The 11,663-nt window shown below is 40.6% G+C and overlaps 1 protein-coding gene across 1 annotated transcript; it reads right to left on the bottom strand.

Moving 5' to 3' along the window:
• Nucleotides 1-4,642: 4,642 nt before the first annotated feature.
• On the bottom strand, nucleotides 4,643-10,261 carry LOC111224654 (malignant fibrous histiocytoma-amplified sequence 1 homolog). The gene is made up of 10 exons (XM_022749227.1): nucleotides 10,190-10,261; nucleotides 8,430-9,294; nucleotides 7,824-8,121; nucleotides 7,340-7,526; nucleotides 7,058-7,251; nucleotides 6,296-6,795; nucleotides 5,546-5,703; nucleotides 5,262-5,436; nucleotides 4,942-5,009; nucleotides 4,643-4,844 (listed from the first exon to the last, which is right to left on the bottom strand). Exons 1-10 carry the CDS (start codon nucleotides 10,203-10,205, stop codon nucleotides 4,831-4,833), a joined length of 2,475 nt encoding a protein of 824 aa, XP_022604948.1. The 5' UTR covers nucleotides 10,206-10,261; the 3' UTR covers nucleotides 4,643-4,830.
• Nucleotides 10,262-11,663: the final 1,402 nt, after the last annotated feature.

The following is an 11,663-nucleotide window of genomic DNA, read 5'->3' as shown; positions in this document are numbered from 1 at the left end:
TTCAGTTGCTCTTGAATCAGTATTATTGTCTTATTTTTGTTGCTGTGTCATTATCATTTTATTTTTCTGCCTAAACTCTTATTTTGAAGGCACTAACTGTATTTTTTTTTGTTTGTTTACATAAATAAATAAAAAATTTCCTCATTAACATTCATGACTCTGATTAAGTAGACCTAGTTGTACGGCTTGATTTTTTGTGGTTTCGAGTTTTGGTGATGATACAACACTTTAGTTTTACATTTAGATCATAGATGCATCTTTGATTCATTGTGCTACTGAAAATGAAACTACGACCCCCCCACACACACACACACACGGATGGTTTGATTTTTGTGTTTGTGGAACTTTGAGGCACTTTCTTTTTTTTTTTTTTAAGTTTATTTATATATTTTTCTGTCAGATAAATCAAACACTGCTGGAGCGACTCTGATGCCACTGTAATGAAAATCTGAAGAAAGATGGTTGTGGATCCGCCTGTTTGCTGCTCTGCCAGTGATAAAGGGAAAGACTGAGCCTGAGGGTGTGTGTGTGTGTGTGTGTGTGTGTGTGTGTGTGTGTGTGTGTGTGTTGCCACGTCTCACTGGGGAATATTGATCACAGACCTCCATCCACTCAGTAATGCCACTGAAAAATCACAGCCTCTCCTCAGGCACCATTCTAAGGATCTCTGAGTATATGTGTGTGTGTGTGTGTGTGTGTGTGTGTGTGTGTGTGTGTGTGTGTGTGTGTGTGTGTGGCCTAGTTTACTATATTCATGGGGTCCAAAAACGAGGATCCACTATACTTGTGGGGTCTGAAAGCTTTATAGAGACCCCACATGTGTAAATGGCTGTATCTCAATGACGGGTCCCTACAACTATATTAAGACAAGGTGTGTGTGTGTGTGTGTGTGTGTGTGTGTGTGTGTACATATAAGCCTGATAATTTGATTTGAACTGTTGAATTATCTGACTGATCTGACAAACACTGGGTTATCTATATCTACAGAATTAATTATGTTATTATATGACTGATTACTAATTAATTCTACACAATAAAATTCCCATCTCCAGTTCCCAGAGCCCAGAGTGAATCTTCAAAGTGTTTTTTTTCAGTCTAAACAACCGTACAAGAGCCGAAAGAGAATTAAACTAAAACTAAACAGATAGTAGATAAGTGTTTATATTTTACTGCATAAATTACCTTTAACTAACACAAGGTGAAAATAACAATGAATTTATTTTGGGGCCAGAGTATGAACTGTATGGCCACTAAATTATACATTCAAATCCATTCATTTGCAATATGCAGTTTCTATTCTGCAAATACAAATCTGCAAACCAACAGCTTTGACATTTATTTATTTCTTTTGTTTTTTCCGGCCTCCAGTTTTAAATTGCCAAAAAACATTATTATAAGAATTTTATTTCAAAGATTTCTGCTACACATCAAAGAAGTGCAGAGACAGGTTTCTGCTCCAGCTCTGATACCGCTGCTGTAAACTCACCAGTGCCTCCTGCAGAATCAATATGTGTTTCTCTAATAGCTTTTTACAGTGGATGTAGATTAATATGCTGTTAGAGTTGCTGTTAATAAAATCATTGATGTGCGCCACAAACACAGCAGGTTACTGGCTGCAACAACATCACAACAATAAAAACAGTACATTTGTGACAGATTGAGATCATCATGAAGCTGTGGTGGGGAAACTATCCTTCAGTAAAATCATGCTGATTCCAGGTAAAAAAAAAAAAAAAACAGCCAACCAAAATAAAAACTCATCACCGGAAGCTGGAACTCTACAGTAGGCTACAAGCATTTTGGTCAGAGCAGATGACCCAAAAAGTATGCGACATATTGAAAAATGCATGGTTCCAGTAGATACTGGACGCAGTTCGTCTCTGGTCCTCCGGGAGCAGACACGCCCAAACACAAAACATGCCACTCAACAGCGACTTGACTCCGCAGAGATGAGCGGAGCCAAACGCAGCTGCAAGCGGCTCCGAGCAGCCAGCACGAGAGCCTTCAGCTGCAGAGCCTCACCGCTCATTCACAGCCTCCAGCCCGGCGAGAGAGCGAGCGGGCGGGCAGGCAGACGGTTCGCCCCCCCACCCCCTCTCCCCATTCCCCTGGCTCCCTTCGCCCGGAGCTCTTACCTGAAGCTGGCCGGGGAGTTCACCTGGATGTTGCGGCCAGAAGGCGGGCTGCCTTTCCTTTTCTCTCTGTCCGCCATGCCTCCCTGTTATCATTCCTCCATTGGCTCCGCTGCAGCCGCCCGGCAGAGACACCTGAGAAGTCCGGCGATGCTGCGATAGTGTGCTGCCTTTGGGGACTGTGGGGAAAATAGAAACTCAGTTGAACTGTGCAAGAATTATGAAATTACATCGATAACTTGGGAAATGTTTTCCTATTTTTGATAACCAATACAACAACAGGCTCGATTACTGATTGTACTAAATTTAGTATACGTATAAGAGTATACGTTATATGTTTATTAGCCTAGCTTACAATAAAAGAGCCGGCTGAACATTTTAAATTGTAAAAAGTGTTTGATATTGCTATGTATTTACCAGCAGGTCGTATAAATGTTTAAATGGCCAGGCACTAGATCAGGTTGTTTGCAGTGTTTGGGTGTAAACAGGTAGGCTATAACTGACCGGCTATATGCACAGTCACAAGGCACAGCCCGAAGCCTAATGTATTTGATTTATGGTTTACAATAAGTTTTGCCTGCCCACTGTTCCACCCACAGTTATTGGCATTCAGTTTTGTTTTTTGTTTGTTTGTTACCAACTCAACTTACTTAATTGTAACGGTACTTGAGTGGGGCACTCAGGTGTAGGGAACCATCCCTTACCTGTCTTCAGTCTAATAAAGAGGATTGTTTAAATATGTGGAGCCCAACACTGAGATTTAATGATCATATTCAATAAGTTGTATTTTTCTAGATGCACTTTATGTAGTAGTCTTTTGTTAAATCCATTTAAGACAACTTCCTCAGTGTCTTTTGTTGTTATTTTCCTTTTACAAATTAGTTAACGGCCAAACATCCCCACCTCATGGGCAGACTGTGAAAGCTTCAACCTGGGGTTTGCTTACAATCCCAACAGACTTATTTATAGCAACATCACCTCATTTCAACAATTACTAAACTGGTTTTAAGAAATGTTAGAATAACCAAACAGGAATAAGACTATATAAAGAAGACTCGATTTCTAATGAGAAGTGACGGCACTGAACATCAAATAACAATGGCACTGCTTTTTAATCCCATCAATTATGTTTTAGTTCAGATTTTATTAGTAGAATTTAGACTGAAACCACTGGTCTGCCCTACTTTGCTCATTAGCACAAATTGCATATTTGATAAAAAAGGAACAAAAAGAGACATAGCCTATTATCTCAGCTGTATCTGTCTGTTCTAACTCTCACAGCTGTGATTCTTAAGTTTAAGGTAAACTGAATGATTACATTTTTCTCAATAAAACGTCAGACTTTTATAAACTCATCATTACCTCCAAAAGTTGGAGTTTACGAGGAGACCTTGAAGGCAGCAGGAGCTCCCACAGCAGAGAGGAGAGGGCTAGTAACTGGATGAAAAACACAGAGTAGAAAAACAGAGGTGGATAGTTGCTGGTGGATATAAACAGTCACTATGAGACTGGACTAATCTGAAATATCTGAGCCGGTATATTCATCAACTCTCTGTTACTGGTGCATGTAACACATGTAATGTCTCCTGCGGATCTGCATACTGACAGTAGTTTATGAATCCATCAAAGCTCTCAGATTTATCCTTACACTGTGAAACAAACACAACATTCACATTGGAGACACAGTATGTTGAAATGTTCATTAACTAGAACTGAGATCATTAAGGAGTCGTGTCAGACAGGAACCAGCAGAGGGCGACACTTTACACACAAACACAGCATGTTGTGTTTACAAATACAGGAAGTCTTGGAGAAGTGATGACACTGACATTATTAGAACAATATCTGTCTGATTTCTGTTTTGTTTTTTTCTACCTGTCTACATCACGTTGGTCTTTTTTTTCCACCCGATCTGCCGTCATTCTTTTATCATTCTTTCTTACAGGTTCATTCCCAAACCCCAGAGCCCCTCTCAAAGAAATGCCTCAGTAATTAAAAAAGAAACATCAAAAAATCAAAATTCTTCCATATAAACACGGCAACACATAAACAGCACAACCTTAATTTGTGAAGGTCCTAAACCTGTACATTCACACCGTAACAGCTTACTGTAATAGCTACAAATGCAGGACTGCTGCTAATACTTTGAGCGCCTCCTTCAGGGCCACCAAGGAAATGTTTTTGCAGTAAAAGGTATAAGACAGTTGTGGAATCCATTTCCTTTGTTTCTGCCACTCTGGCCAGTCGTAGACATCTTTGCAACACTGCTGTGGAGGTAATATTTTATATAAATGGCATCAATGGTCTTCCTGATTACTTCTCCATCTACAGCCAGAAGGCAAGCTGGGAATAGGTATATTTTTTGACTGCACTTAAAAGCAACGTAAAGCAAAACAGGGATATGTGGGATTTGTTGAGCTGATGATAAATGATCAATTCTTGATGTCACTTATCACACATGACACATGGTTTTATGATAAACACATTAGTGGTATATGACCTTTATGACATTTATTTGTTTTCACAGCAATCACAAAATGCTACAATAAACAAATTTTCATTACAATTTTCACTTAAAGAACAATTTGTAAACTTCTGGTTATGTTTCATCTCAGCCATTGAAGGTGAACATTTGGAGTCAGTCATCTTCATTGTGTTTTGTTTCTCACCTCTGAGGTCATTTTCATCAAACTCCTCGCTACAAAGTGGGAACTGAAGTGAAAACAGGTTGTAATATAATTAAAAACAAACTCAAAACACACATATTTTTTTATATATAAATAAATGTAATATATTTTTTCCCCTTTACCTTTTGGAAAGATCAGCTCTGTCCGTCGTGTATGGCCTCCCTGGCACACTAATTTCTCCTCCTTCACGCTGTTAAAAAAAAAAAGACAAAAATGGAAATGTGGGACTGTGTTGTCTTTCTGAGTCAATCTGAGTCAATCACTTGTTTGCATTGATGTCTTCAATCAAATCATATTTGTATTGCTGACAACAGAAACAAAAGATGTGACGATGAGAGAACTCAGTGACTATTTTAAAACACAAAACATTAAATAAGAAATCATGAATCGGACAGTTTTTATAATTTTATTTGTTAATACACACAAACCACGCAACACTTACAGGTTGTATAGGTTAGTGTTGCTGAGCTCCTGCCAGTCCCTCCAGGTGAAGTAGTGCGGACAGCCTCTCTCTGGACAAGGAGTGTGCACCTGCTGAGTCAGTCCTGGCCACTGCCTCGACAGCACGAACAGCTTGGACATCACGGCCAAGATCAGATCCCACATCGGCCGAAACTCTGAGGAGAGAACAGGAACGGCTGTCTGCTCTGTAGCTTTGCACAGTGTTTCGTCTCATTATGAAAGAGCGATCATAGATTTAAAAAAATAATAATAATATTTTTTTACCTTCATCCTTCTCAGGTCTCCTGCAGCGGATCTCTATGAACGGATCTCCATCTTTATTCCTCTGTCTGACCAGAACCAGCCTGTTCCCACAGCAGAGGAGACTCTGCTCTCTGCCCGCCCAGTGAGTCGTGAACAGGGAGCACGTCTTGATGGTCACTCTGATGGTTACATACAGTACATAAAAGTAATTTACGGACGTTTATTGCTCTAAACTCACAGCTTAACTGTCATTTATATCATGTCTATAATTTAAGCTTATAAACTAAATATTCGATATATGGATCAAGTAGCTTGTGAAAAATAAGATGTGCCAGATTAACAGTTGCTATTTCAGTGTGTCAGATACATATTTAATCAACATTTGAATAAATATAAGTATGGAGTCGGACTCTGTATTGGCAGGTATGCAGTATTTAAGGAACAAAAAATGTGATCCTTGCTAATTCAGCACATCTGTTAGGCTGCAAAAAGCATTTTGATGAGTGACACTAAATGTCCACACTTCGCTCTCTGCTATCGATAACCATAATTTGTTTTTGTGCCCACACAGCAGATTCATGGCCTAAAATTATGCCTCATAATAATAAAACACATTAACAACACATAGGCTAAATCAAGCACATTCCTCATACCCGTACTGATGGGTATAATAACAATAAGCTCATTATTATGGATTTCAGCTATAACTGTAATTATTAACTGTGATACAGAAAATGTCCGATGAGGAAACATGTCAGGAGCTTTTTCTACCTGTGGAAGAAGCCGTGAGGAATCTCGGGAAGGAAGTAGATGTGAACACTGAGGTCGTCTCGCTTGTCCTCGCCCCACTTGTGGCACACTATGCGGTCGTCCTTCAGGTACATGGGGAAGAGACAGGCGCCATCTGGATCTCTTTTGGCCTCCCTGCCTGACTCCCGCTGCTTCACACCGGAGATGGACTCTAGAGCATGGGGGTTCAGGGGGCTTCCGACAAGAGTGGGGAGGCAGACTTCAAAATACTGCAGCAGGGTGAGTATCACACCTTCCTCCCTCTTGGTTCCCACCACCTCTCTGATCAAGTCGTCATCGTCCACGAACAGTTTCTCTAACTCTTTGCGGACCAAGATTCGCATGGCTGCATTGTGTAGGGTCCCTCTGCACCTCAGGTCATCCACCCAGGTGAACTTTTGTTTCACCAGAGCCCCCTCCTGCATGAGAAGGTCTCTGGAGACCCCCTCCAGATGCTGCACCAGGTCATGTCTCACAATGCCCTGTGTTTAGAGAAAGCGGCAGGGAGGGCGAAAATGGATAAAAAGAGTTTAGCTGCTCTAATGACAACTGACACCGCACTGCAGTCCTTGTCTCTGCTAACTCTTCTGTTAGTCATGTGGAGGGCTGCAGACAGACATGCACCGCCTCTGTGACACATACTGTCTCTAACGACTAAGCTGGAGGTTCTGTGAAAATGTAAATGGGAATTAAGACACAATGGGCATTAATAATCAACAATCAAGATGAAAAGCAAATGCTGACCTTGAAAATTGAGATGAGGAATGAAGGCTTGATAAACACTCTGTCACTTAGCACATCGATGTCCTCGTACCAAACGATCATCCCAATCCGGTGCAGATACCGCAAGAGGAACCGCAAGATGGACTGGAGATTGTCTCTGCTCAGGTTAACATGGTTTAGAATGAAATCGTTCAGTTCGTCAATCAGAACAATACCTAATATGGAAAACAGAACACATTTTAATTAAGATGTAAAGGCTTAATCTTAATTTTCTTTAAATACGCAGTTGATGGAGTTACTTACCATGCTGGGGAACTTGTTCTAGAGCAACAAGTGTGTAAATAGCTTGCTCCACTTCTTCGTAGCTTTTTGGTAAGATACTCTCAGAACACAGAAACACACTTTCTGACTGAATGCACATCAAAATATGACTTCTGAGTTTTGCAATATCCTCAATCTTTGTGCAGTCAAGAGTTAAGAGATCCAGAACCTGAAAGGAAGGTTAAGAGCATCTGTGAAAGGCTCTATAGGCAAGACAAGAAAAGTTCATTTAGACCGTAGCACAACTGAGGGGGGTTCCTAATGCTTTTCTTAAAATTAATTATTTTAATTATTAAAATAGAAGATTTTAAGAGCATTTATTTACATGGCAATATTGTAAAATTAATGTATCTACACATGGAACTAAACAATCTCTAAAAACAAATTTAGAGGCAAAAAAGTGATATATTATACAAAAGTAAGACCTTTAGAACAACATAATATATATCCATCAATTCATCATTACCTTCAAATTGTATTCCAAAAGACAATCCAGCTCATCCACCTGATCTGCAAAGAGAGAGGGGTCTGTGTTTTCTTCCAGGTTTTTTTTCTGGTGTTTTAAAACCATCCTCCGGTTTGCCAGCATGGTTTTGACCTTCTCCTCGATGTCCGTCTTCTTCTCCATCACCTCCTCCTGGTCTCTGCACTGGTCGCAGTGTGTTCCCACCAGCAAGACCACCGAGTCTGGCACACGCAACTGGATGTTGTTTATCCAGAACCACAGTTTGTCTTTGAAAGATTGCGGGTTCTCAATGCTGTAACTGGTTGGAAATGAAAATCAGACAATTTTCTCAGTGTGTCATTTCAAAATCCTAAAAATCAAACCAGTGTGCACATTAGTGGTTGTTACTTGTGCAAATAAAATGACTCCACAGGTAATAAAAAAAAAAAAAACAAACACTGTGTTTGTCTTCCACTTCACCCAATAAGCTTTGCCTTTCAAGAAGCTCAGTAATGATTGGGCAGGGTTCAACATATGATCCTAGCATTACAGAGTCAAACGCCAAAAAGACTGGGAACCAGTGACTTTATAGATTATAGATTTATCAAAATCTTTATACTTGCTCACCTGGATAAATCAACAGTAAGGATGACGAGGGCTCGTGATGTGATGAAGACATGGTGCGTCAGGTAGTACTCCTCCTGCCCTGCAAAGTCCCAGAAAAAGAAACGGACTTTCTGGGTGTACAGTTGACTGATCTCAATTCCCTCGGTCCGGTCCTTTACTGCCACCACCACGGGCTTCCCTTCTCTCAGGCTGCGGCACAGTGTGGACTTCCCCGCCATGGAGGATCCCAGGAACATGGTCTTGACCGTCCAGGCACTGCATGTGTTTGGGTTCTCCTTAATTTGACGGAAGTAGCTCTGGATGTCCACGACCCCTCCAGCACAGACCTCCTCTGGTGGGCACCTCAGCGGGTTGCCTTTGGCCTCACACACAGTCAGCTCACAGTTACTGGCCTGGAAGAGCTGGAATGGGAGCTCTGTCAGTCGGTTCCTTTCAACAAAAAGCTCCTTCAATTTCGGGAGACCGATCAGTGGTTCGATGTTTTGCAGGCAGTTCCTGGAAAGGTCCAGATAAGTGATGCTGGCGCACTGGTTTATGTCTGAAGGAAGCTTGGCCAAGCGATTGGTGTTGAGTTTTACAAACTTTAACATTTTTAAATGGGGGAAGATTCCCTCTGGAATGACTCTGATGTTGTTCTGGTTCATGTAGAGTATCTCCAGTTTGTCCAGGTAGCACATTTCCTGAGAAAACTCCATTATCTTGTTCCTGGAGAGATTAAGCTCCGTCAGGTGGGTGAATCTGGAGATGCCGATGACCCGTTTCAGTTTGTTCCTCTGCAAATCCACACTCCTAGCATGTGTCAGTAGATCCCGAGGAAGAGACTTCAGTTTCTGTCCTGACAGGTCCCACTCCTCCCAACTTTTTGCTGTGTTGTGAATGAATACATTTACAGTATATTTAAGATATGGGCATTATTTCAAAAAAGCAGGTTTACCGAGTTGCCTGGAGAACCTCACACCATAAAAGCAGGCACAGCTATTTCTATGTCCATGCTCTAGGTTTAGGGGGTCTTGAGAGTTTTACTGAGCAAAAGTTAAATAACTTAGTAAACCTGTTGCCTTCAAAAGACTGAAGGTTACCATAATGTATAGGATGAGGTTAACAAGGGGACACTAGTTCAACATAAACACCATAACCAGAGATTGATCAAAAACAGGATGCAGCACTATTGTTAGTCATCATCATTACTGGATGACTCGTTAGCTTTTAGAAGTGGAACTCCCTTCAGTGGACTGTTCCTGAAACCAGCAACAGACACAACTCACTACTGAATTGTACAATGAGCATGTGCTGCAGCTGCACAAATCTTTACACTGAACAGAGCGAAGCAAGTGATTCATGATTTGCAACTGAAAACTGCAAACCTAAATTTGGCTTTGACACAGTTGAGTGAAAATTTCAAAATAGGATATAAAATGTAAAAGAGAGCATTTTCGTAGGTTCATCCTCTTATTTATAAATATATAATTTATACTTATAAAAAACTCTAATGGTGTTTGTTTTGGTATTTGAATTTAGCCTGTTCCCCACAAAACTACCTTAATATTGTTATATAAACTGTTTTTTTTCTTTTTTCTTTAAAAGGCATGATACCTCATTGGAAGTTACTTACCTCAACTGTGTCGATGGTAGACAAGTATTATGGAACATTATACTGGTATCTCTCAATATAATATTTCTGTACCAGACAGATATGTCAACATTCCCAACAGAAATCACAGACCTCAAACAATATGTGAAGTGCATGTTAGGTTGCTTACCACTTATAGTAGCCATTTTCTTCACAGATCTTTGTGTTTTCTTGATGGGTGATATCCTCAGGAAGTGTACAGAGAGTGAAACAGACCAGTTACTTTATGATCGATGCAAACTACTGGCTCCCACTGCAGGCATGGGGAACTGGAATATGCAAATTCAGAGTACTTCCCATTTTATTTTATTTCACAACTTGGAACACAGAAATAAGAAAAAGCACCATTTTCTTACTTAATTTTGAGATAAACAACTTGTTATTTGTAGTGAATGAAACTCTCCACAAACTCAGTGTCACAGTGTCATTCTTGATACTACCACCAGATGGAGCCTAAATGCTGTACACTCTGGCTTCACTGCACCCATGCACATTCACTGTGCTTCTTATTGTCTCACTCTGTCTTTATGTTGTAAGGTTTGGACCAAATTTCAACATGTGTGGTTAAGTTCAAAAGTTTTGACCCTTCTTTGATTTTACTTTAACAGTCTTAGTGCTAAAAATACATCCATATTCCATGCACACACAACCCAATAATTGCTCTAGTATGAGCCTACTCAACCTTTTCTTACTGATTATTCTGCTTTCAACTTCATTTTGCAGCCTGTGTGCTGAAACTATTATCTGAGCTGTTTGGCAATAGTGGGTTTCCCACCACAGCTCCTCAACTGTGCTGAGCAGCAAGGCTGAGTGGGGAGTGACAAGTCACCTCTGGCTGACCTGCTGCACAGTCACTTTCAATTACATCAAGATTGTGATGTGGCTTGTCACGTCATTGTCAGGGCGAAAAAGAAAAAATAAATTGCTTATCTGCTTCAAATGAGTGTTACCTCTACATGTGATAAAGGGAGCGGAATGGGTGACAGTTAACAATTCAATAAGTGACAATGATGAATAAGTGATTATTCTGGGAAAAGATGTCACATAGTATTTTTTCAAAGGACGGAAAATTTATTTCTTGCTTATAGTGTAAGGTACATGTAACATAAGAAATGTCCATGCACCCAGCCAGCGAGCTGTATACCCTAAGCTGCCTCTCCTGGTATCTGGGAGGGTAAACAACTCACCATTTGTCCTGCTCTGTGTGGCAGGTGTTGCCAGGAGCTTGGGAGTACTTGGCACTGGCTTGAGGAAAAAAGGTTTTCGACCATAAAGATTTTAATGTTTGCATGAAATGATAATACACAACATATGCACACATGAGACACACCCATATACCTGGAATGACCTATTTATGGTGGAAACCGGCAGGCCGTGTACAGCTGCACACCTGGTGGGTCCTGAATGCAGCTGAGGTGGCACCTCCTTGTACTCCATATGTCCTGGATGCAGAGAGAGAAAGAAAGGTTTCAAATGTTTTCTCAATATTTAATAAACACACAGAGGTGTAAAAGCAGCTGAAACAACATGAACTCTGCCTGAATTACACCTCATACTAGAGAAACTCCCTGTTGGGTAGCACCTGTTAGGAAAGAAGACTAGAA

The sequence above is a fragment of the Seriola dumerili genome, unplaced genomic scaffold (genome assembly GCF_002260705.1).
Source record: "Seriola dumerili isolate Sdu_G_001 unplaced genomic scaffold, Sdu_1.0 BDQW01000011.1, whole genome shotgun sequence".
Taxonomy (NCBI): domain Eukaryota; kingdom Metazoa; phylum Chordata; class Actinopteri; order Carangiformes; family Carangidae; genus Seriola; species Seriola dumerili.
The sequence above is the reverse complement of the archived record's forward strand: the minus strand, read 5'-3'. Positions and strand labels throughout refer to the sequence as shown.

What these genes read in the sequence shown, in the direction of transcription:
- LOC111224654 (XM_022749227.1), bottom strand. An exon ending in CTTACTGTTGATTTATCCAG is followed by an intron (nt 8,122 to 8,429) that starts GTGAGCAAGTAT and finishes ATTTCCAACCAG; the next exon opens with TTACAGCATTGAGAACCCGC. An exon ending in AACACTAACCTATACAACCT is followed by an intron (nt 5,010 to 5,261) that starts GTAAGTGTTGCG and finishes TTTTTTTAACAG; the next exon opens with CGTGAAGGAGGAGAAATTAG.